A 20,658-nucleotide genomic window follows, 5' to 3' on the forward strand; every position below is an offset into this window, starting at 1 on the left:
AGTTGGCCCAGTATTTTAAATGTACCTGGTCAGACAAATCCTTTAAATATTATGGGCTGTTAAGGGAAAACATACCCAACCTCAATGTGACCAGGGTATCTGTGCTCTCGCTAGATACAGGATTCTTGGGGAAATTGTGGGACAATTCTAAGAGGCTGTTTGACTCCTCATGGATAGCCACTTCTGCTATGATGGGAGGAATGATCATACTAATAATTATTTTTGCTAAAGTGTCTCACACAGCATATCTCCAGGCAGCACTCCATAAATAAGGTGACCCTCCAGGTGCTGAATGCTCTCAAAAATCCTGATTGTGACCTTCCTAAGGAAGTGATCTAAACATGGATGGCAGAGATCCATGAGACCACCATGTAGGTTGTTCCTCATCTCCCCTGTGTGTGACATGCTTCTGGACTGATATCTCTTTTAGGGCTGGTAGTCAATGACGGGTAAGATCCTGGAAGACAGGACAACCTAAGACAGGCACAGTCCAGTATACTGGAAATCCTCCAAGGGGGGGTCAACAATGTTGAGGCAATGGCATCCCAGCTCCTGTCAAAATTTAAAAACTGTCAAACAGCTAGGCTGTCAAAATTTTAAAACAAATGGCTGGATTTGTAGCAGGAACTGCTGAACCACCTTTATGTAAACAATGGGTGTCATGCAGCCACAAAAGCATCTCTTGCAGGAGGACCTAATTGAGGACTGCCTGAGAGACCTAGGATTGCTGGTGTAGACAATGCCAGCCAATTGGAAGCTTCTGTTTAGAAGAGATGGTTTCTTGGGACCAGTGGGGGCACAAGTGGAGGGTATTAAAGGAGCTACATCACTTCAGATAGTTTGCTGGGGCATTTCTCACCTGTTCCTGCAGATTGTGATGTTGACTCTGCACCACCTCACCTCTAACCCCCAAGAGCTGGTAGGGTCAGGCCACAAGTAGTCCAGGGCACAGGCAACATATCTGGAGATTAAATTATCCAAGACAGGAAGAAACCCCCAGTTAATATTAAATGTTTATCACAACACTAAGCAGCTAAAACTTTTTAGGAGAGACCCTGTCCCAAATAAATGGGGAAATAAATAAACAAAGAAACCTATGTGATGATTCCTAGACTGCAAAGTCTGGAAGGCATCATATGTATTTTTTCTCTTTATGATTTATTTCTTTTTGAGTGTGTGTGTGTGTGTGTGTGTGTGTGTGTGTGTGTGTGTGTGTGTATCTAGCATCTATGTCTGTGTATCCTTGAACTGGAGTTACTGATGGTTGCGAGCCATCATGTGGGTACTGGGAATCCTCTGCAAGAAAAATACATCCTCTTATCCACTGAGCCATCTTTCCAGGACACCCAGAAAAGGTCTCTGTGTGTGAGTGTGTGTGTTGTTGTTGTTGTTATATTTTTCTTGTTTTGGAGGGAGCTTTCTTGGCATTGTTGTTTCCATTCCTTTTGAGACTGGGTCATATATCTCCAAGACTGGCCTTGAACTCTGTATGTAAAAGGACAAGTGCCGGGCGTGGTGGCACACGCCTTTAATCCCAGCATTTGGGAGGCAGAGGCAGGCGGATTTCTGAGTTTGAGGCCAGCCTGGTCTACAAAGTGAGTTCCAGGACAGCCAGGGCTACACAGAGAAATCCTGTCTTAAAAAAACAACAACAAAAAAAGGACAAGTTTAGACCTCTACTCTCCCTGCTTCCATCTCCCAACTGCTGGTATTATAAGTAGGTATCACCATTCTACTTTGGCAGGCCAAGCAGAGCCAAGCATACTGGCAACTGAGCTACAAAAATTGGGTCATTGGTTATTGATCTCTGCCCTAGAATTCTCAGGCTGAAATCTGAAGAGGCCATTATGTGAGGCCAGAGAGCAAGAACTGAAATGTGAGTTTAAGCAATCCGGTGGCTGCTCCAAGTACAGCAGAGAATGAGGGCAGGAAAGCAGAACAGACATTCCTTCCTGCTGTCTTTAGTGACTAGACAGTGGTACTGTATCTCCACAGGAACACCCATGCTTCTACATCACTCCTAAATCATACTGACTCCTAATGCTCTTCAGGTGACTTATCTCTTCCTTTTCTGTGTCTTTCCAGATACCTTGTCGGAGGAAGAATGGTCTAGATAAGGTCTACCTGGTGCTCTCCCTCCCAGACCCCAGATATAGGACCTCTACTGTGACATTTGGAGAAGATGGCTGTCATTCTCATCCCCTCAATTCCCTCCATGGGTCACTCAAAGCTATAGGATTTCTTTCTTTCTTTCTTTCTTTCTTTCTTTCTTTCTTTCTTTCTTTCTTTCTTTTCTTCTTCTTTTCTTTTGTGGACTGTGTTTGAGAAGGTGGTTGAAAGATCAAAGAGGGAAGTTGTAGGTCTGGAAAGCTCAGAAACTGTTTCTACATGGAATGAGGGGCAAGCCTGCTACAGAAAGGCCCTCTGAGCTCTGGGTATTGTTTGCTTACAGCAACTAAGATTACATACCCTAAGTCATATAGACTGGAGCCATGTTACTGTCTATCACACAGCTAGTGGTTAAGGCTGAGAGGACAGGATTATTTATTTATGAGGAATTGTATTTATGATGGAATATGAAAGGGGAATGAACTAGAGGGGTCTCCGTGGTCTTAGAAAATTGTCAACCTAGGGATAACATAGAAGCCAGCAGCTGTTTCAAAACATGTTTCCTCAACCTTTCATCCTCAACTAGATTACTCAAAACTAACAAATACACAACAGTTCACCTCCCCAGCCTCTGGTCTCTGCTGCACAATATATTGCAACATGGGCAAGTGAAAGGCAACAGAGCAAAGACTTATTAGAATGGCTTAAAGGCTGTGGCCCAGATAGTCCAACAATGGCTGCCTACCAATGGAAGGTCCAAGAATTCAGTTGTTCAGTCCATGAGGCTGATATCTCAGCTTGTCTTCAGTATATGCTGGAATCCCAAAGAAGTAAGCTCTAATGCCAGAGAAGGAATGGACTTGCCATCAAGAGCAAAGGCAGGTCTGCAAAGAGAAGGCATGTCTCCTACTTCTATGTCCCTTATATAGGCTGCCAGCAGAAGGTATGGCCAAAATTAATAATGTATCTTCCTATCTCAAAGATCTGGCTCAGAAGTAGGTCTTCCCACATCAAGTGGGGTTTTTTTTTTTGTTTTTGTTTTTGTTTTTGTTTGTTTTTTTTTTGTTTTTGTTTTTGTTTTTGTTTTTTTTTTGGAGACAGGGCTTCTCTGTATAGCCCTGGCTGTCCTGGAACTCACTTTGTAGACCAGGCTGGCCTTGAACTCAGAAATCCACCTGCCCCTGCCTCCCGAGTGCTGGGATTAAAGGCGTGCGCCACCACACCCGGCTCACATCAAATGATTTAACTAAGAAAAAAATAAACCCTCACAGGTGTGTCCAGTCATTTGAGTTTTAGTTTCAGATGTAGTCAAGTTGATGACCAGAAGAGCCACTATATTATACTCCTAGTATTAAAATCCATCCTGCAAGAAGTTCCTTTAGCAGGATGGAAACCAACTCAAAACAGCTTCAGGAAGTCCCTGAAACTGACCAAATTTACTAGACTCCTCCCTGCCATAGTAAGGAATAAATGCTGAGAGTCCCATTTAGACAAAGTGAAGCCAAGCTGCAAAAAAGTATCTTGAGACCAGACCAGCTGTCCTGAAGAAACAGACTAGCCAAGCTGCTTGGGAGAGGTTTAGACTAGAATCTCTTGAAAAGGACACTCTACAATCTATAGAGCTGCCTTCAGGCTGCTTCCAGGTTTTGTGAGCTGTCACCCATGCTAGGCTGGGCTTTGGTGATGCAGCTGTCTTTGACTCTGATTTCTGTTCCTGCAAGTAACCCCTCACCCACAGTCCAGGAAGTAACCCCAATAAAACTCATTAGTTCACCAAATTGGATTTTGGTGGTATCTGTACTTTTGATTGTCATAGGTTCCCTATCTGAAGTGTGTTGTGTCTCCTCAGGAAACATTTTGTCACACAACAATAAGTCTTCTGAAATTGGCAAAGGTGAAAAGAGAGGGGACAGAATTTCTATTTTTAAAAAAATATATGTATTGGTATTTTGCCTGCATGTATGCCAGTATACCATGTGTGTACAGTTCCCACAGAGGCTAGAAGGAGTCAAATCCACTGGAACTGAGCTACAAACAGTTGTGAGCCAGCATATGCATGCTAGGAATCAAATCAAGATCCTCTGGAAGAGCAGAAGAGCAGCTAGTGCTCTTAACCATGGAGGCATCTCTCCAGCCTCAAGATTTCACATATTTTTAGAAACTAGACCTGAAAATGTCTTACAGCATTTCTGTTTCCATTTTATTATCCGAAATAAAGCCACCTGGTACATGGCCCCATCTACAGAGATTATAGAATGTATTTTGGTCGCTGAAGAGCAATAGGAAAGCCGGGCATGGTGGCGCACGCCTTTAATCCCAGCACTCGGGAGGCAGAAGCAGGCAGATTTCTGAGTTCAAGGCCAGCCTGGTCTACAAAGTGAGTTCCAGGACAGCCAGGGCTATACAGAGAAACCCTGTCTTGGAAAAGAGAGAGAGAGAGAGAGAGAGAGAGAGAGAGAGAGAGAGCAAAAGGAAATGTCTCTGCCACATAAAAATGCCATGAAAAGCCACTCCCCATGTTTCATGAACCCCTCCCTCACATTTGCCTGATGGATTTCATTCCATCAGTTCAGTGTGTAAGGCCAGTTTCTTCTAGCTCCTTTATGGGTTTGGCTGTTGTTCTTGTTGTTGCTTTAGACATGGTTTCCTGTGGTCTCTGCTGACTGTTGCCACGGTGACCTTGAACTACTGATCCTGGTGCCTTTACTTCCCACGTTGTAGAATTACAAGCTATACATGTCTTACATTGTCTTTTTCTAACATGTATAATCCTAACCATATGCCAGGTACTAATTACTTTAAAATATTAATTCATTTAATGTTAATCATAATGAAGGTATGGGCTACGAAGCAGATACTTTTTAAAGTTAGTCTATGTTACAGATAAAGCTATCAATGCATACTCTTAAATGCTGACACATATGGGCTCTCTGCCTGAGATCTTAGTCCAATTTTGCTCCCCTCCTCTATTTAGCCCAGAATCATTCTGTGGCAACATCGAATCCCATAGCTCCCCAGTAGACAAATCTATTGGTTTTCAAGGTCTTTCACACTTCTGTGCTTCAGAACATAGAATGAATCGTAAGATCAGAGAAAACACTACGCTAAACATGCATGGTGGTGCGTGCCTCTGATCCCAGTATTGGAGAGGCATCGATCGAGGCCACCCTAGTCTATAGGCCAGCTAAAGTTGTCAGATATATATATATATATATATATATATATATATATATATATATACATCCATATATGTATGTATGCTGTCTCACACTCCTCTGCTCTTTGACTCCTGGAATAGTTCTCATTGACTCTCTCTCATGGACACTTCAGATATCACCGCTTCTTTCCTAAGGTTCCCATCTTCAACCTGCTTCTGTGCTAGCAGACCTAGAAAGCACTACTTCTGGGCTCTCTAGCTCAGGTGGGCCAGTCCATTCTGGGTCTCCCCGCTTGGGGACACCAAGACTGAACCCAACTGGGTGGCAGCCAGTAGGCGAGGCCCCGCCTCTCACCTCTCCTGCAGACCGCTCCACTAAACCCTACTCTCTCCCTTCTAGAAAATGGTTCAATCCAGAGGGTGGTGCTAGGTGACCCGGACGTTCCGATTGGCCCGGGCGAGCCGTACCACGGTGGCGGGGGCGACCGTAGGCAGCGGCTTTTGAGTCGTGAACCCATAGCCTGTGGCCCTAGTTCAGTCTTACGTTGGTGTTGCCAGGCTGCCCGCTAGGATGCCGCGGGACGGCGGTGGGCATGGATCACCCTGATTCTGACTATTATCGCAGTGCTGATCCAGGCCGCCTGGTTGTGGCTGGGCACTCAAAACTTCGTCTTCTCGAGAAAAGAAATAGCGCAGCTTGCTCGACAGTACGCGGGTGAGCCGGTGAGGGCGGAGAGAGGGGTGGGCCGACACGAAGCGGAGCCGAGCGGAGCTGCGTTTTCCGAGGACTTGTCCTCGCCAAGCTCAGACCGCGGGCTGGTCTCACCCGCGCTTCTCCTTTTTACATCAGGGCTGGACCATGAGCTAGCCTTCTCTCCGCTGATCGTGGAGCTGCGGAGGCTGCACCCAGGCCACGTGCTGCCGGATGAGGAGCTGCAGTGGGTGTTTGTGAACGCGGGCGGCTGGATGGGCGCCATGTGTGTTCTGCACGCCTCGCTGTCTGAGTACGTGCTGCTCTTCGGCACCACCTTGGGCTCCCATGGCCATTCGGGTCAGTGTTGGCGGTGGGTCGGATTGGGAGGCTGGGACTGTTCGAGGGCCGGTGCCCTCCATTCCAAGGTTTGGCTGGGCCGTGTGTTGACAAGGATTCCCTGATGGTCGGTGTCTATTTTACTGTCAATCAGGACGATACTGGGCTGAGATTTCTGACACCATCATCTCTGGCACCTTCCACCAATGGAAAGAGGGCACCACGAAAAGTGAGGTCTTCTACCCAGGTGCGTAAGGAAGTTCTGTCTGGGGGGGGGGGCCCTCTAGCTAGGGACGGGCATAAGACTTGGAAAGGGCGTGTTTAGAAGGCCTACCAGTGATTTCCTTCCTTCCCTCCCTGGTAAGCCACAGGTGTTTCCTTAGGGTTGAGCTAGGAACCCTGATGCTTTCAACTGTTAAGGGAAACAGAACACGGCAGTTTCCAGTCATAGAGAGCTTGATTTTTTTTTTTTTTTATCAGCCTGTTTAACCCAGCAATTGTCTAGGAGACAGTCATACCCAAAAGTTAAGACAGGCATTTGTTTCCCATCCTTCTTTTTAAACGAGAGTGGCAGTTTGGGGTTTTTGTATTTTTGTTATTGTTTGTTTTTATGCGTCTGGGTTTTGCTTACACACACCAACCCCTTAACTGCCTAGTGCCTTAAAGGCCAGAAGAGGGCATCTGATCCTAGAGACTGAAGTTATAGACTGTTATGAACCTTCATGTGGGTGCTGGGAAGTGAACCTGGGTCCTCTGGAGTAGGAGCCAGGGCCCAGCTGAGCCATCTGGCTAGCAAACTCCTGGTGGTGTTTTTTTAATGGACCTCTGCATCCGTTTAAAAGAAAAAAGGCATGGACTTGCTGGTGGAAGGTTAAGCATCACACTTTGTGACTCAACAGGCACATTTCTCAGAGAGCCTGGCAAGCCCTGTAACCACACAGAATTTCCACCAGATATGATTGTGGCTTGGAAATGCAGATGCCATTATTCTATACATTAGCCTGTAGCTGGGTTGGGTAGCCTTCCAGGGGCCAGGTAATGCCATTGGTATTAGGCGTTTTGGTTTTTGTCCTCTGATCAAGCAGCTTGGCCAGTAGGGTAGAAGAACTTTTTCTTTTCTTGAAACTGTCTTTTCATTCCCCTCCTCTCCATAGATAGCTCATAGGCTAGGCAAATGGAAGTATGGAAGGCCAGGGCAGAGCTGGGCTCCTCATGAGGTTTCTTACCCTGTCTGTCTCCCAGGAGAGACAGTTGTGCACGGGCCTGGAGAGGCAACGGCTCTGGAGTGGGGACCAAACACGTGGATGGTGGAGTACGGCCGGGATGTTATTCCGTCTACCATGTTCTTTGCACTAGCCGACACTTTCTTCAGTACCCAGGACTACCTCACACTCTTCTATACCCTTCGGGCCTATGCCCGGGGCCTCCGGCTTGAGCTCACCACCTACCTCTTTGGCCAAGACTCCTGACCAGCCAGACCTGAAGGAAGATCTGTGGATGGACAGGAGCGGGCAGGACCACATCCATCTCTCTACTCACTGGAACTCATATTCACTGACAGCAGCGTATACCATGCAGATATTAAGTACCTGCTGTATGAGGAAGGACATACATACTTGTACATCCAGACACAGCTCTTGGGAAGCAAATGAGACACAGAGATGCTAAGACTTGTATGTACTGTAACATCATGCACTCACATCCACCCAGAGAGGGTCTTCTACATATACTCCAGGGGGCCAGTCATGTTTGAACACACATCACAAGCTTGACTCACTGACTCAGGCTTTCCCAGAGCCTCCTGCTGGCATTCAGGGCTCTGGGATTAAGGGTTGAGGTAGATGTTACACACTCTACCTCACTCTGATGCCTCATTCCTGTAGTAATCTCTGGTGAAGGAAAAGAGGAGCTGCCCTTCGGAGGTCCCCTTCACCTGCAGCTATGATGCCCTTCCCTTCATCCCTTTCCTCACCATATGCCTTATCTCCATTCCACTCCCCTGCTATGCAAGTGCCCCCCTGGCTTGTCCTCCCTGCCCCCGGCAACCGTTCAGCTGGGAAAGCAGAGGCATGTAGAGGATGCTAAAGGGAAGGGAGGTCCTCCACTAGGGAGACCCTTGTTGGGGTTAGAATGGGGAAGCTGGCTAGTGCCCCAGGGCCAGTTCCCAAGGAGAGGACCTGGAGAAGTAAGCCGGGGTCCAAGGAGCCACCCCATTCCAAAAGAAGCCTTTAGTGTGTGTGTGCACACCCTATCAGTTTCCAGACATATCTGTTGCAATCTCTGTCTTCTTGTCTCTCTCTGTTAATAAAAACATATTAAACAGTTTCGTTTCCTTGTGTGTCTGATCAGCAGGGAAGCCAGCTGCCTCCTGGGGCACTAAAAGGCAGGCCTCCTGTACAATCCAGTTTGTAAGACAAGGTTTAGACAGAGGGAGTGTGCTTAAGAATTACTTTGAAGTCAGCCTTCTAGGGGTGGTGGTGTTAAACCCTTGGCTCTAGACTCAGCTCTGCCTGCTGTTGGCATCTGAGTGTTGGAACTGGAAGTGAGCACCACCACACCCAGAGGGTCCCCCCCTCGCCCCCAATATAAAGCTGACCTAGAATTTACGATGTGATACTGAAATTCACAGTGAACTTAACCTCCTGCTTCCACTTCCTAGGACTGAGAATTAAAGCCAAGGCTTTGTGCAGTCTGGGCAAGCGCTGTGCTAACCATACCCTTAGAAGACATCTGAGGCTGGCTGGACTGCATCTATAGAGATAAATTTTAAAAAAAGATTTATTTCTTTTTTTATATGAGTACACTGCAGCTGTCTTCAGACACACCGGAAGAGGGTGTCAGATCTCATTACAGATGGTTGTGAGCCACCATGTGGTTGCTGAGTTTTGAACTCAGGACCTCTGGCAGAGTAGTCAGTGTTCTTAACTGCTGAGCCATCTCTCCAGCCCCTAGAGATAAATTTTTGAATATGAGAATGTGTGTCTACTTTGCTAGTTCTGTCTAGAGGTGGTCCTGAGAACTTCACTGCACATGGCCATGGGGTGGCACTGTGCTCCCACATTTGAGCGGAAACAGACCTCAGCTGGGTCTTCCGGGCTGACAGTATAGAATACACCACTAACTGGAACAAGAGTTCCTCTGCTCTGGTTTGCCTTTGACCCAGCACTTACTGGGGAGCTCCTGCCTGGAGCAGGACCAGGTATGATACACAAGGCAGATAGAGCCAAAAGTACACTCATTCCTAAGGACCTTGCTCATGGCTTTTTTTGCCCACTGGTCACCAAGCTCACACCACCTTCATCCTGGTCCTATTTAGGTTGAATAAAGTCTGGACCCTTCCTATTTCTTGGAGTTGTTAAACTAATATTGGGAGAAACAAGGTTATATAGTTAAACATTCTAACGAACACAAATACAAAAGGCTATGTGCATAACCTTATTTGACAATGTCCTCAAAGGTCTAGCCAGGCATAGTGAGTGGCTCATGCCTATAATATCAGCATTTGGGAGGCAGAGGCAAAAGGATCTGTGCAAGTTCCATGCCAGCCAGGTGTCCATAGTAAGGGTAGACCAGCCAGGACTATAGGATGAGACTGTCTCAAACAACAAAAAGCATCAACAATTTGAAACCCAGGCAAATTGGCTATCTTGATACCTTCTCTGAGCTCTCATTACCACCATGGTGACTGTGACAAGCCCTAGCTGCAGCCTCTTGATCTTTATAGACAAATTCTACATGGTACCCAGCTCTACCTCTAGGAACACATGGATATCAGGGATGCCCATATGTCCCATCACCTGTCTTATAAAGGACTATCCTCCCTGCCCCCATCTCTGTTGTTAAAGCCAGTGGTCATTCCATAGTTTCTAACTTTCGTTGTTGGTACTGGAACTCAAATCTGAAGTCTTGTACGTTCTAAGCACGTGTTCTACCACTAATCTAGTCCTGTGGCCCTCAACTTTTGATACAGATAAATCTCTTAAGACAAATTTGGGCTTCAAGGATTCTTTTTTTCTTTCTTTTACATATATGAGTACACTGTCACCGTCTTCAGACACACCAGAAGAGGGCATCAGATCCCATTACAGATGGTTGTGAGCCACCATGTGGTTCCTGGGACTTGAACTCAGGATCTCTGAAAGAGCAGTCAGTGTTCTTAACCACTGAGCCATCTCTCCTGCCCCCCCCCATTCTTTTTTTTTTTTTTCTTTATTGGTACTTTCCCCCTTTATTTTCGAAGATCCTTATCCCTTTGTAACTTTGAATGCCGTCTACAGGGCTGAAGGGATTGGTCAATAAGGAAAAGTACATGCTATGAAATATGAGGCCCAGTTTTCAGATCCCAGCACCCATGTTAAAAGCTGAGCATAGCCACCTATGTGCCTATAACCCCTGCAATGCACAGGGTGGACAGGGGCCGGGGGGGGGGGGGACTTGCTGGGGTTTGCCAGTCCATAGCCTGCTTTCGAGTTCAGCAAAGCACCCTGTCTCAAGGAGAAAAGGCAGAAAGTGTTGGAGCAGGACCCCTGTGTCCTCCACTGGCTTCAGCACAGATGTGTACAACATACACTCAAGATAAGTAGCATCTATGTATCCTTTTGTTTCTTTGTTTTTTGTTGTTGTCTTGTTTGTTTCTTTGTTTGATGAGACAGGATTTCTCTGTAGCCCTGGCTGTCCTGGAACTCTCTAGGTAGACCAGGCTGGCATCCAAATCACAGATCTGACTACCTCTGCTTCCTGAGTGCTGGGATTAAAGACTTAAGCCACCACTGCCCAGCTACATATCCTTTTTTCCCTTTTGTTTGTTTGTTTTTCTCTTATACAATACATCCCATTGGGAGTTTCTCCTCTCTCAACTCCTCCCAGTAGCCCTTGCTCCCCTCCTCTCTCACCCAGATCTCTCCTCCCCTGTTTCCCTTCAGGAAAGAGCAGGCCTCCTAGGGATACCAACCAAACACACCATAACAAGATACAACAAGACCAGACACCAACCCTAATATCAAGTCTGGACAAGGTAACCCAGTAGGAGGAAAAGGATCCCAAGAGCAGGCAAGAGAGTCAAAGACAGACCCCAACTCCTGCTGCTAAGAGTTTTGCAAGAACCTCGAGCCACACAACCATAACTTAAATACAGGGGACCCAGCACAGGTCCATACAGGCTCTGTGGTTGTCACTTCAGTCGCTGTGAGCCCCTGTGAACCTGCTCAGTTGATTCTGTGGCTATGTTCTCCTGGTGTCCTTGACTCTTCTGGCTCCTACATTCTTTCCTCTCACTTTCTCTGAGCCACATCTACGTAGCTTGACTCCTATATGTGAGTTAGCCTAAATCTCTTCCCCGGGATTTAGCTTTGGATGCCTTATTCCTCAGCATCTCCACCTGGTTGTTTAATAGGTGTCTCAAACTTAAAATGTCCAAAGCAAACTGATTTGTTTCCCAAGCTATGTGACCCCCCCCACCACCACCACCACCACCATGCAGTCTTTACCATCTTGGACTACACTTTGAAGTTCTTATACACCTAATGGTCTCACATTCAATCCATCTACAAGCCCTCAGTTTTATCTTGAAAATATATCCAGACTTCACCAGGCATGGTGGCACATGATAATCATGCAGAAGCCTGTAATCGGAGCCTACTTCTGGGTCCAGGTCTTGTATGTTCTGACGGTCTGTTAAACCTTCTGGACACCCTCATTAACACACTCAAGGTATGTTTCCATGGTGATTGTTAGTTCCCCTAGCTGCTATGTGGGTGCTGGGAATCCACCATAGATCCTCTGAGAGAATGGCCAGTGCTCCTAACAGCTAAGCCATCTCTCTGGCTCCTCATCTCTGTTTCTTCGCTGAGGATACAGTGTGACCAGCTGCCTCACCCGCATAACTTCCCTTCCATGATGGACTGGACCATTTTAGGGAAAGCCAAACAAACCCTTCCCTTGAGTAGCTCTTGTCAGGTAACCAAGAAAATACTAATAAGAACCCCACAGACAGCCAGAGAGATGGCTGGAAAGTTAAGAGCCCTGGCTACTCTTCCAGAGGACCCAGGTTCCATTTCCAGCACACGGAAGCTCACAACTGTCTGTAACTCCAGTTCCAGAGGATCTGATGTCCTCTCTGGCCTCCTAGATATCAGGCATGTATGTGGTACATAGACAGGCACACAGGCAAAACACCCAAACACATAAAATAAAATAATAAAATAACTTCATAAGCAATGAGTTACAACTCCCTGCCAGCTAAACCATTCTTGAATCCCTGTCCACAAAAATATGAGAAAATAATCACTTCTTGTTTTGTTTCTACCCTGGAGAGACTGATAATTTCCTATACGACATGTAGATAACTACCAACATGTTCCTTCCCTTCCTAGACTCCAATGCAAGCACTAATTCTTTTCCCTCCAGATACTTGGGATTTAACCTAGAACCTTAGAATGTTAGCAAAGTACCACCGAGCTACACCACCAGTCTTTTTATCTTTTCTCTTGAAACAGATCTTGCCAAGTTGCTCAGGCTGGCCTTGAACTCTCTGTTGCCCAGACAGGCCTTTAAGCTTGGTGTTTCTCCTGCCTCAGCCTCTCAAGTAGCTGGGACTGCACGTGTGTGCCACCAGGCCCAGCTCCAATTACATTTTTCCACGACAAATACCTCCACCTGACACACATATATTTCCTCCACTAGAACTATACCATGTAACAGTGACACTGTTTTATTTGGGCCTGTGCCCTACAGTGCCTGCCATAACGCACTCAATTAATGAGTGTCAGTTTCTGAAGGTCTACGTCATTTTGCCTTGAGGTATAGGAAACCCGAATGTGGAGGGGGTAAGAGGCAGCCTTCCTTTAATGTAATTTTTGTTAAAGATTTCTTTTATTTACTCTATGTAAGTACACTGTAGCTGCCTTCAGACACCAGAAGAGGTCATCGGATATCATTACGGATGGTGGTGAGTCACCGTGTGGTTGCTGGGATTTGAACTCAGGACCTCCAGAAGAGCAGTCAGTGCTCTTAAGCGCTGAGCCAACTCTCCAGTCGCAGCCTTTCTTTAAACCCAGGTCCCAGCCATCCTTAGCTCCCCTCATTCACTGCTTCCTAGCTGTATTCTTCTGGCCCAGATTCCAAAGGTGGGTTCATTTTGCTTGACTCCCAGTATTTGGAGGTGAGGGAGGATGCTCATCTCCATGCCCCCTCTTATCAAGACCCACAAAAAGTCATTTTGAACCTTTCAGAACTACAGTCCCCCAAGTCAGTACACCTACTTTCCAGGAGGGAATCTTACATCACTCTCTTCAGGTACCTCTCAATAGCCAGTGGCAACTAGGAGAGACAGGAGCAAGCTGGACCCCAGAGTTCTTCTGTACATACGTCTCTACCCCTTACCCTCCAAGTATCCACAACACTCCAGGACATGACCATCTGTCTCTCTGCGTGCGTTAATTCCACCAGTGAACCACTCTGTGGTCCTAGCATGGTGGGCAGTGGGAGCTCTGCAGGACGAGAGTGTCCATCCTCAGACACCCACAAGTATAGAGTCGAGGCGTCTCAGTGCTGAAAAGGAATCAAGGATCGAAGGAGTTGGAAGGGGTGTGGCTGACTCCGAGATCTGGTACGGAAGAGGAAAGGTTGGGGACAGACGATGGAATAAATGGTGAGCCTCAGCCCAGCCAGGGATAGCCATAGAGGTACTTACTCAATCCAGCAGCAGCAGCGGAAGCTGGGTTTTTGAGTAGGGACGGTGGGAGAAGGCAGGAGATCAAGGGTGGCACCAGAACATGTGGTCTGGCCCAGGGTAAGCTGAGACTAGGAGGCGCTAATGAACCAGAGGAGGATGAGGGAGAAGACAAAGGTCATGCCCAGATTCCTGCCATGTAGGGGCATTTTTATCCTGTGACATATGTGTCCCACTGGGTGTAAAGGGTTTGGTGACACTGTGCATATGTCACCCCCACAGGCACCTGCTGCTCACCTAGCTTATGGCAGTCCTCATACCTTTAGCAAGTAGGTCTCCTTGACCACAGAGAGAGGCTTGGAATGCATGAGAGTACCTGAGAGAAATAGGGTCAGGCTGCTCAGAGGGGAAACAGTGGCCTGCCACCCGGGACCCCCAAAACAGAAACAGCATCAGGGGATTGTGGTGTAGGATAGGCCCAGTTAGCTCAAGGAGATTTGGAAGTCAGGGCACGTGGATGGAGAATGTACGTGAACATGGGCAAACTGCTGATCACTGGAACAAAAGAGATATTGAGAAGCCAGGAATTGCTAAGCTCTTCATTCTTCCTTCCCCACACACTTGGAAATCCTTAAGAGAACAAAGGTCAAATGAGGTTTTTAAGAAGAGAGGTGCCCGGCAGTGGTGACGCACACCTTTAATCCCAGCACTTGGGAGGCAGAGGCAGGCGGATTTCTGAGTTCGAGGCTAGCCTGGTCTACAAAGTGAGTTCCAAGACAGCAAGGGCTATACAGAGAAACCTTGTCTCGAAAAAGGAGAAGAAAAGAAGAAGAAAAGGAGGAGGAGGAGAAGGAGGAGGAGGAGGAGGAGGAGAGGTGTGGCCAGGCAGTGGTGGTACATACACGCCTTTAATCCCAGCACTTGGCAGGCAGAGCCAGGCAGATTTCTGAGTGCTCTACAGTGAGTTCCAGGACAGCCAGGGCTACACAGAGAAACCCTGTCTCAAAAAACAAAACAAAACAAAACAAAAAACAAAAAACAACCAACCAACCAAACAAACAAACAAACAAAAAACCAAAGAGGAGGAGGAGGAGGAGGAGAGGTGTGTATGCCTGTATTTCTCATACAATGTGTATATCCCGATGTGTGTGCTTGCAGGAGACTCAAGAGACTTCTGGGGGTGTAGGTGCATAGATACGGTGGCCACTGGCATGTGCATACCTGTGCCTAAACTGACACATATTTGCAGTTGGAGATAGCACGCGGACAGGGCATGAAGGAAGGCAAAGCTCTGTTCTGGCCAGGTGTTCCGCATTCATCCCGCATCCTGAAGAGTGATTCCAGTGTGACAACAGCTTGTTCAGGCCCTAGACCCCTGGAGTCACCTTTAAACGGAATGTGTAAAATTGGGCCCGAATTTGTCACAAGGTGTGAAAGGCGGGTTCTGAGTGTGGGTTTAGGGGACATGACTTGTAAGGCTGGGCGGGGCCATGGGCCGGAGTTTACTAGCCTTGGTCTCCTCTTTCTCCCACGCGTGATTTCCCCATAGCTTTCCGGCGCCCCTCTCGAATCTGGCTGTAAGGAAGGTGGGAGACACCTGTTGGGGGGTTAAGAGGAGCCGAGCCCACCTCAGCCTCTTCCGCTGAGCCCTCCCGCCCTCACCCGCCCAGCAGGGCTCGGGTCCCGCCCCCGGGACCGCAGGCAGCCAAGCGACCGCCAGTGAGCGCACGGCGGTCAGAAGAGCGCAGGGCGGCAAGAGCGCACAGCGGGGACCCTGCGCAGGGAACCCAGCTGAGACAGGAGCCGCCCGAAAGGCCGCAGAGCAGACGGACCGCCGTGGAGACACCGGGGGCTTCGGGCGGTGCCAGGCAGGTGAGTGTAGCTGCAGGGCATCCAGACCCCGGGATCGGAGCTCAGTGACCCGCCACCTCATGCCCGTCTCGTCCTGTCCCTGTCCCAGACCCAGACATTGCTGTCCTCTTCTCTGTACCTCTTGGGTTCCTGATTCTTGTGTTTTATGTTTTTACCCGGTTTTTACACCAGTGTCCTCTATTTTCTGTCTCTTTCTAGTATTTTTTCTCTCATGCTGCATCGGTCTTCCCGCGTCTCTCTCAACCTCATCTTGCTTGTCTCTTTTCAGGTGTCTGTCTGTCCCTCTCTTGTAGCTCTCTCTCTCTCTCTCTCTCTCTCTCTCTCTCTCTCTCTCTCCCTCTCCCTCTCCCTCTCCCCCTCCCTCTCCCTCTCCCTCTCCCTCTCCCTCTCCCTCTCCCTCTCCCTCTCCCTCTCCCTCTCCCTCTCCCTCTCCCTCCCTCCCTCCCTCTCCATCTTGGTCCTCCTCAGTCTCTAAGTCCCGCTCCTGTCTCTCCTCCAGTCTCTGTCTCTGTATCTGCCTGTCGTGCCTCTCTCAGAGAGAGAGAGAGAGAGAGAGAGAGAGAGAGAGAGAGAGAGAGAGAGAGAGAAAATCTCCCTGCACCACTCTCCCTTGGTTTCTGTTACTCTTTCCAATTTGCTTGATTCTCCCTATCCTCAGTCCCTGGCCATTTTTGACTCCCTGTGTGTAGTCTCTGTCTCTTTTGCTCCCTCTATCCCTCTGTCTTTGTTTTCTTGATATATTAATCCTTCCCTTATAACTCCATGTATGTCCATGAGCATCTCCTCTTGTGTTGTAGGGTGTGGGTGCAGCAAGGCCCTGCACCCATAATTCCCTCCCCCACAGCCGGCCCTTTCCTCCGGGCCCTGCCTGGTACCAGGAGCCCCCCCAGCAGGGGGACTGCACCTGGAACCTCCTCTGCTTGGCACCCGGACCCTACAGGCTCCTGAGGGGGCGATAGGGGTGGTTGGGGCTGAAGAAGAGGAGGGTGCTGAAGATGAGGAGGGAGAGACACCCTTAGCAGAAGAGGAGACAGCTGAGCAGAGCCATCCAGGAGCCCAATGTCCCAACTTACCTTCCAGCCAGTCTCCTGGAATCCAACCACATGAGTGGACCTACGAGGAACAGTTCAAGCAGGTAGGCACCCTCTCTCCACCACCCACCACCGGCCAAGCTGTCACACCTCTCTCCCTCTGGCAAAAAAACAGTCTACACATTCCTATCACTCTCTGAAAGATGTTACCAGAGACCTAGGGAGAGATAGGAAGACTGGAAGATGGATAGTGATCAATCAGCAGAGACACCCAGATATGTAGAAAGTACACAGGAATTCATTAAGAGGTAATGGAGAGCCTCAAAACATAGAAAATGGCCATTGGTCACCATAGGAGGCCATCGATGAGTTTGAAAGGGAGATAAAAAGGGTGTAAGGGTCTTTGAGAGAAGGGGATCCCGAATTCAAGGAACCCATAGCAACTCTACCCCATCTACCCTCTCAGATATCAAATCACATGTACCAAAGGGAGTGTCTCAGGCTGGCTAATGCCTTTGGAAGGGGAATAGCTTGCTGCCCCTTTTGCAGGCTGGTACGCCCATCCTCTTTCCTGCCACACTGATCTGCCATCCAGTGTCTTCACCTGGCCTAAATTTCACGAGTGTCAGTTCCCAGCTTGTGCTTGCTACTTCAGCTGCAGTGTAACTGAGCCCCCCCCCCCAACCTCTCTGTGCAAACTGGGTCTTTATGTGTGGCCTCCCTTCCCCCAGCCTGGAACCTGCCTTCTCAAGGGTGGAGCTACTGGCTCATTCGTCCTGCCACGCCTACCTACTGCTGGAACCTGCCTCTGCTGCCTGGAGTCACACACGTGTTCGTCCTGCTACTGGACCCTGAGTTACTTGGCGGGAAATTGGGTTCCCTCCCCCTTCCTTTATAAACTGAGTGTCTGGAAATATTAAATTTAGTCTTGATCCGAATGTTGTCTTGACTCCATTGTTTCTTCCGCCCCGTCTAGTTACCTCTCTTTGCAGGGAACTGCCATTCTCAGTGAACCGTTCGTGTTGTGGACCGCGGGCGGGCCGCAACAGTTGGCGCCAGAACTGGGACCTGAAGAATGGCAGAGGGATGTTAAGAGAAACGACTGCTGTGTGGAGCTCCACAAGAAAGGAAAGAATCTTCGTATCGGAGGAGCATCGGAGCAACGGACAGGTACACATGCTAGCGCTAGCCTAAAAAATTTCAGTTTTGTAGAGTGTTGCTGGGGATGCGGTAGGATACGAACAAGTTTGAAGCAGTGCTGACCCAACACTGGTTCTGCTTGGGGTCAGCAGTTCGTAAATCGGAACTAGATACGGAGACAGGCGGTGTGCCGCAGTTTTTTAGAAAACTGCTTAGGTGGAAGAAAGAAGGGTTCAAAATCATGGATCAGGCAATTGTTTTTAGTTTTCAGGAGTTGCTTAAGGAAAAAGGAGTAAGGCTTGAAGTACAATTAGTAAGAAATTTTTTAGATAAGATAGATAGCTGTTGTCCATGGTTCAAAGAAGAAGAAACGATAGATTGTGGAACCTGGGAAAAAGTTGGTGAGGCCCTGAATATCGCTCAGACAGATAATTTTACCCTAGGTCTCTGGGCACTTGTAAATGATGCTATAAAAAATGCAACTTCCCCAGGGCTAAATTGCCCTCAGGCGGAGCTTGTGGTATCTCAGGAGGAGTGCCTATCAGAGAAGGCCTCCTCAGGAAAAGATCTTCTTAACTCAAAAATTGATAATTGTGGAAACTCTGATGATGGACTGAATTTTAACAAAAATCACTCAGATAGAGGAATGGCCCATTACCCTAATGAGAATTGGTCCTCTTGCGAATCTCCCGCTCCACCCACAGTCACCACTTCGGGAGGTGCTACGCATAGGGACACACGGCTAATTGAGTTAGAATTTGAGATTAAGCTTCAGAGGCTGAGTCTCTTAAGATATTTCTAGTTTAGATAATGATTAATGTGGTTCCTATCCTAAATAGTAAAATTTAAGATAAGATATAAAGCAATGCCTCTTTATTAAAGTGTTAAAGCTTGCTTTAATAGGTATTCATAGGTATTAATTGATATCCAAACTTCGTAATATGATAGTAATGCTTCTAATATTGATTTTAACAGTGATAAATTGTTTTAAACATAGGTTTTGCTTTCCCAAAGTTGTAGGTATTATCCTAACCTTACACAAAAACTTAAAAATTATGGTTAAAACTGCCATTGTTCCATTGACTGCAGCTTGCAGTTTGATTGCAAATTTAAGATTAATGCTCAGATTAAAAAGTATTTTACCTTTGAGTCAATACAGGGCTCTGGGCAGTCCCAGAGCGGCTTGTGGCCTTTTCTTTTGTTTTGCAAACAATGCCTAAAAAAGTTTTTCCCTGTGTTCAAGAAAATTTCTTTTTAACAGTGTTACAGATCTATTCAGATGTTTAAAATAATGCTTAAATTCAAAGATTTTTGCTTCTAGTAAACTGGTAATCACTAGAAAATTTTGCCTCTATGTATGGCTAATATAGCTTTACATTATGTAAGAAAAATGTTTATTGTTTCTGCTTCTTTACAAGAAGCCAAAAGTTTTAATCTTTCAGTATATATTGTTTCCTAAGTGGAAAGTATTTTATTAACTAATGCTTCTCAAGGGAAGTTTACCTTAAATCCTTGCTTGTCATTTTTCCAGTTTAGACTAGCTTCTAGCCTTTTAACTTTATGGCAATAGTACATCAGAGACTGTATATTCAGACTTAGTAAAATTAGTCATTTAATAGAGTCATAATGATTTTTCACTCTTCTTCAGTGTGACCAGCCATTCTAACTCAATCTTAGACTGGTCTAATATTCAGTTCAATTATTAGAGATTCCTATATTCTAAATTACCTAGCAAAGTTAATTCAGAGCATATCCCCCAAGGTCACCAAAGGCTCACCTTGCCTTTACCTTATTTGTCCTAAACTTTTTGCAAACTGACATTAAAGGTCAGTCTGCAGCGGAACGCCACTGGCACCCAGTTACTTCTAATTCTTATGCATTGGTAAAATGGAAGGACGCCCTGACTAATAAATGGAAGGGTCCAGATCCAGTCCTAATCTGGGGAAGAGGCTCGGTTTGTGTTTTTTCACGAGATGAAGATGAAGCACGGTGGCTACCAGAGAGATTAATTCGTCAGGTAAACACAGATTCTGTCTCTCCTCGTAAGTATCATTCTAAAGACTGAAATTCCTCTTGAGCTGGGAGTGGAAGCTCTCAAAAAACACTGTTTCCTCTGAGCCAATTCCCCTACAAGAGGCCGGAGATTAACTTTAGCTTTACAATTTGCATCTAAATAAAGTACCTTGACTTCTCCAAACAGAAAATTTACATTACTACACTCTAATTGTTTAGTATTCTTCCTTCTCTCAAGCAGGTCAATCTACATTCTCCGGTTCCCCGCCCCTAAGAGCAAACAGGTGGTTCTGCTAATCTCCCTTCCAGGGACATCCCAGCATGTGGCTTTTCAGTCTAAGATAAGATTTAGATTTACCAGGAGAGCTAGGGAAGTAGAAATTTCATATATATTTACAAAGATTAGTTCTTATTTTGATAGATATAGGCTTAGTCCCTTAGCTGGCCTCTGGCTTTTCACCCTTGCTGTTACTGCAAGGTGTCCTTAGTTCCTCAGGCTACTGGGAATAACAGGGATGAAGAGGAAAGACTTTCAGCTCCTATTTTAACCAAAATTAATGGTGTTAATACTGACATAATTCTTGTCTAGGCCTTGCTAAATCTGAGGTTGACAAGTCTCATATAGAGACCTCGCAAT

The 20,658-nt window shown here is 46.9% G+C and overlaps 1 protein-coding gene and 1 pseudogene across 2 annotated transcripts in view; one reads left to right on the forward strand and one right to left on the reverse strand.

The window, feature by feature from the left end:
* The first annotated feature begins 4,939 nt into the window (after positions 1-4,939).
* On the forward strand, positions 4,940-8,618 carry LOC147004370 (sigma non-opioid intracellular receptor 1-like; annotated as a pseudogene). The gene is made up of 5 exons (XR_015047464.1): positions 4,940-4,945; positions 5,837-5,981; positions 6,117-6,317; positions 6,451-6,543; positions 7,669-8,618. The product of XR_015047464.1 is annotated as a sigma non-opioid intracellular receptor 1-like (transcript).
* Positions 8,619-11,829: 3,211 nt separating this feature from the next.
* LOC147004371 (uncharacterized) overlaps positions 11,830-20,658 on the reverse strand; it is a 35,756-nt gene continuing 26,927 nt past the window's right edge. The window contains exons 5-8 of the mRNA XM_085839539.1: positions 17,849-17,936; positions 16,911-16,950; positions 15,476-15,536; positions 11,830-15,350 (exon numbers count right to left, since the gene is read on the reverse strand). Of these exons, the coding sequence (XP_085695665.1) occupies positions 15,193-15,350; positions 15,476-15,536; positions 16,911-16,950; positions 17,849-17,936 (347 nt within the window). The 3' untranslated portion in view covers positions 11,830-15,192. The remainder of the gene's footprint in view (positions 15,351-15,475; positions 15,537-16,910; positions 16,951-17,848; positions 17,937-20,658) is intronic.

This window comes from Mus caroli, unplaced genomic scaffold, assembly GCF_978045245.1.
Source record: "Mus caroli unplaced genomic scaffold, Mus_caroli_1 scaffold_6, whole genome shotgun sequence".
NCBI lineage: Eukaryota > Metazoa > Chordata > Mammalia > Rodentia > Muridae > Mus > Mus caroli.